Source organism: Myotis davidii, unplaced genomic scaffold (genome assembly GCF_000327345.1).
Source record: "Myotis davidii unplaced genomic scaffold, ASM32734v1 scaffold355, whole genome shotgun sequence".
In the NCBI taxonomy this organism is placed as follows: Eukaryota; Metazoa; Chordata; class Mammalia; order Chiroptera; family Vespertilionidae; genus Myotis; species Myotis davidii.
The window spans coordinates 1,250,621-1,254,403 of NW_006286818.1; the positions used below are offsets into that span (position 1 = coordinate 1,250,621).

The following is a 3,783-nucleotide window of genomic DNA, read 5'->3' on the forward strand; positions in this document are numbered from 1 at the left end:
CTCCTCATCCTCCTCTTCAACTTTTTTACTTCATTTTCATAGCTATGCTGAAGTGGGTTATATAATTCATATTTTATTTTAGGGAACTTAAATGAGAGAAGATAGGCAAATAACAACATAAGCTGTGGCTAAGAGGAGGTTTGATTGTACCTAAGTTGGTACTGCAGGTGTGAAGCACTGTTAAACTCTGTTTCTGGGCAATTTTCAGGGCCCTTGTCAGGTGTCTCTGCCCTTAAACTGTGGCTGAAGGAAACTCCTCCAGACTTTCTGGATCTGGTTGATGTCAACTCTGGGATCCACTCCCTTCCCCTCTAGCCAACTAGTAACATCAGCAGTGGCTGAGGCAAGATTCTATATTCCCATTGTTTCTCTCTACTAGAAAGTTCACTGAAACTATAGCTCTGTCCACTTTCTGCTCTTTCTTCCATCTATTGCTCCACAATGGCAAACTAATTTGTAGCAAACAGCATTTTGATTGTTTCACGTTCCTCAGCTCAAAGTCCTTAACTCTGTAAAAATGTTTGTGAAGCCCAGCTAGCATGGCTCAGTAGTTGAGCATATGAACCAGGAGTTCATGGTTCAATTCCCAGTCAGGGCACATGTGGGTTTGATCCCCATTGTGGGACTTGTAGGAGGAAGCCAGTCAATGATTCTCTCTCATCATTGATGTTTCTATCTCTCTCTCTCTCCCTCTCCCTTCCTCTCTGAAATCAATAAAAATATATTTTTAGAAATGTTTATGTAATAACAGAAAAAAATCAATATATAAAATGTTTATATGATCTGAGTGATTGCTCATCTACTAATTTACAGAGTATTTGTTCTGAACCAAACACTACCTATGTAGAGTGGTAAAGGGACCATAGTCTATCCTCATGGAATTTATGTAGTTGGAGAGGCTGACAAATAAATGGAAAACTTCAAGTCAATGGGAAATATTATATTTATATATTCTAAGATATATATGTACACACATATGTACACACAAAAGAATAAAATCAGAAATGCTCTATTATAAGTGGCAATCTTCAACTGGCATTTGAAACTTCTTTTTGGTCTTTTCCAAGTTTATGCTAATAATAATGTATAACATGAATGATAGAAAACATTTAAAAGCCCAGCTGGTGTGGCTCAGTGGTTGAGTGGTGACCTATGAACCAGAAGATCATGGTTCAATTCCCACTCAGGGCACATGCTGCAAGTGTGGGCTCGATTCCCAGTAGGGGATGTGCAGAAGGCAGCTGATCAAGGATTCTTTCTCATCATTAATGTTTCTGTCTCTCTCTCCCTCTCTGAAATCAATAAAATATTTTAAAATAAATAAAAGTTAAACATATAAGGACTCCCACTGACCAAATGTGAGACAACTAGAAACCTGGTGCACAAAATTTGTGCACGGGTGTAGGGGGGTCCCTCAGCCCAGTCTGCACGCTCTCCAATCCAGGTCCCCTTGGGGGATGTCTGAGTACTGGTGGTCAGGCATACCTCTTGCAATCCAGGACTGCTGGCTCTACCCTTTTATTAGTATAGATTTGAGCAATAATGTAAATTATAGTGGCCACAGATTATAATACATCAAATACAATGATACTAATCTTTTGTTGTTGTTAATCCTCACTTGAGGACATTTTTTTCATTGTTTAGAGAGAGTGAAATGGAGGGGGAGAGACAGCGAGAGATAGAAACATTAGTGTGAGAGAGACACATAGATTGGCCTCTGGCACATGCCCCAACCAGGGCCAGGGATTGAGTCTGCAACTGAGGTATGCGCCCTGGACTGGAATTGAACCCAGGAACCTTCAGTCTGGGGGACAATGCTCCAACTCTTGGGCCAAACTGGCTAGGACAATACGAATCTTTCTTTCTTTTTTTTAAAAAAAGAATTTTCTTTTAAGTCCAGTTGCTCTTTTTGTTTTAAAGTATTTTTATTGATTCCAGAGAGGAAGGGAGAGGGAGAGGGAAATAGAAACATCAATGATGAGAGAGAATCATTGATTGGCTGCCTCTTGCCCATACCCGCAACCCGGGCATATGCCCTGACCGGGAATCGAACTGGTGATCTCTTGATTCCTGGGTCAGCACTCAATCACTAAGCCATACCCCTCTGGGCAATACTAGTCTTTTTAAAGAGAGGAGGGGGAGGGAGACAAGCTCTTTACAGAAGATTATCAACTCATGAAAATAGAAGGAATAATATATTGAGAAAAATCCCCATTTGCAACCACCATATTAATAAATGGATTCAGGGTGACCGCGAAGGCTGTCAGAGCTGGTGGCCAGTCCGAGCTGCCATGGAGCGACACCGCTGGCTGCCGCTGGAGGCCAACCCCGAGGTCACCAACCAGTTTCTCAAACAATTAGGTCTGCATCCTAAATGGCAATTTGTTGATGTATATGGAATGGATCCTGAACTCCTTAGCATGGTACCAAGACCAGTGTGTGCAGTATTACTTCTCTTCCCTATTACAGAAAAGTATGAAGTATTCAGAACGGAAGAGGAGGAAAAAATAAAATCTCAGGGACAAGATGTTAAATCGTCAGTATATTTCATGAAGCAAACAATCAGCAATGCCTGTGGAACAATTGGACTGACCCATGCTATTGCCCACAACAAAGACAAGATGCATTTTGAATCTGGATCAACCTTGAAGAAATTCCTAGAGGAGTCTGTGTCAATGAGCCCTGAAGAACGAGCCAGATACCTGGAGAACTATGACGCTATTCGAGTTACTCAGGAGACCAGTGCCCATGAAGGTCAGACTGAGGCACCAAATATAGATGAAAAAGTAGACCTTCATTTTATTGCATTAGTTCATGTAGATAGGCATCTCTATGAATTAGATGAACGGAAACCATTTCCAATTAACCGTGGTGAAACTAGTGATGAAACCTGGGCAGGTGCCCTGACCAGAAATGGAACCGTGACCTCTTGGTTCATAGGTTGATGCTCAGCCACTGAGCCACACTGGCCGGGCTTTTTTTCTTTTTTAAATGGGAAACTGCTTTCTCTTTATTTAAGCCTTAGGGAGAAAATTCACTTTGATCACATATTACCTTTTTAGAAAATCTAGGTTTACAAAGACAGGATCAAATGATCAGAGGCATCATTTCTTCTGTGAAAACTGGCCAGATTAAGCTCTGGCTGCTGTTGCTCAGTGATGGGTGTTGTCCTGTGCACCGGGACAGCAAACAAATTTTATGTTCTTATTTATTTCAGAGAAGACGGGAGAGTGAGAGATAGAAATATCCATAATGAGAATCATTGATAGGCTGCCTCCTGCATGCCTCCTACTGGTGATCCAGCCGGAAACCAGGGCATGTGCCCTGACCAAGAATTGAACCATGACCTCCTGGTCCATAGGTTGACGCTCAACCATTGAGCCATGCCAGCTGGGCAATGTACTACATCTTTTTTTATCCACTCATCTACTGATGGGCATTTGAGCTGTTTCTAGATACTGGCTATGAACATAGGGGTGCATATATCCTTTCTGGTGATCCAGCCGGAAACCAGGGCATGTGCCCTGACCAAGAATTGAACCATGACCTCCTGGTCCATAGGTTGACGCTCAACCATTGAGCCATGCCAGCTGGGCAATGTACTACATCTTTTTTTATCCACTCATCTACTGATGGGCATTTGAGCTGTTTCTAGATACTGGCTATGAACATAGGGGTGCATATATCCTTTCTGATTGGTATTTCAGATTTTTTGGGATATATTCCCAGAAGTGGGATCACTGGGTCAAATGGAAGTTCCATTTTTGCTTTTCTGATGAAACT

The 3,783-nt window shown here is 41.9% G+C and overlaps 1 protein-coding gene across 1 annotated transcript; it reads left to right on the forward strand.

Annotated features, from left to right (window-relative positions):
* Positions 1–2,249: 2,249 nt before the first annotated feature.
* On the forward strand, positions 2,250–2,909 carry LOC102765098 (ubiquitin carboxyl-terminal hydrolase isozyme L3; the record flags this gene model as incomplete). Its single annotated transcript, XM_015560634.1, has 1 exon — positions 2,250–2,909. A coding segment is annotated over exon 1 (618 nt), but the record flags the coding sequence as incomplete, so codon positions are not given.
* Positions 2,910–3,783: the final 874 nt, after the last annotated feature.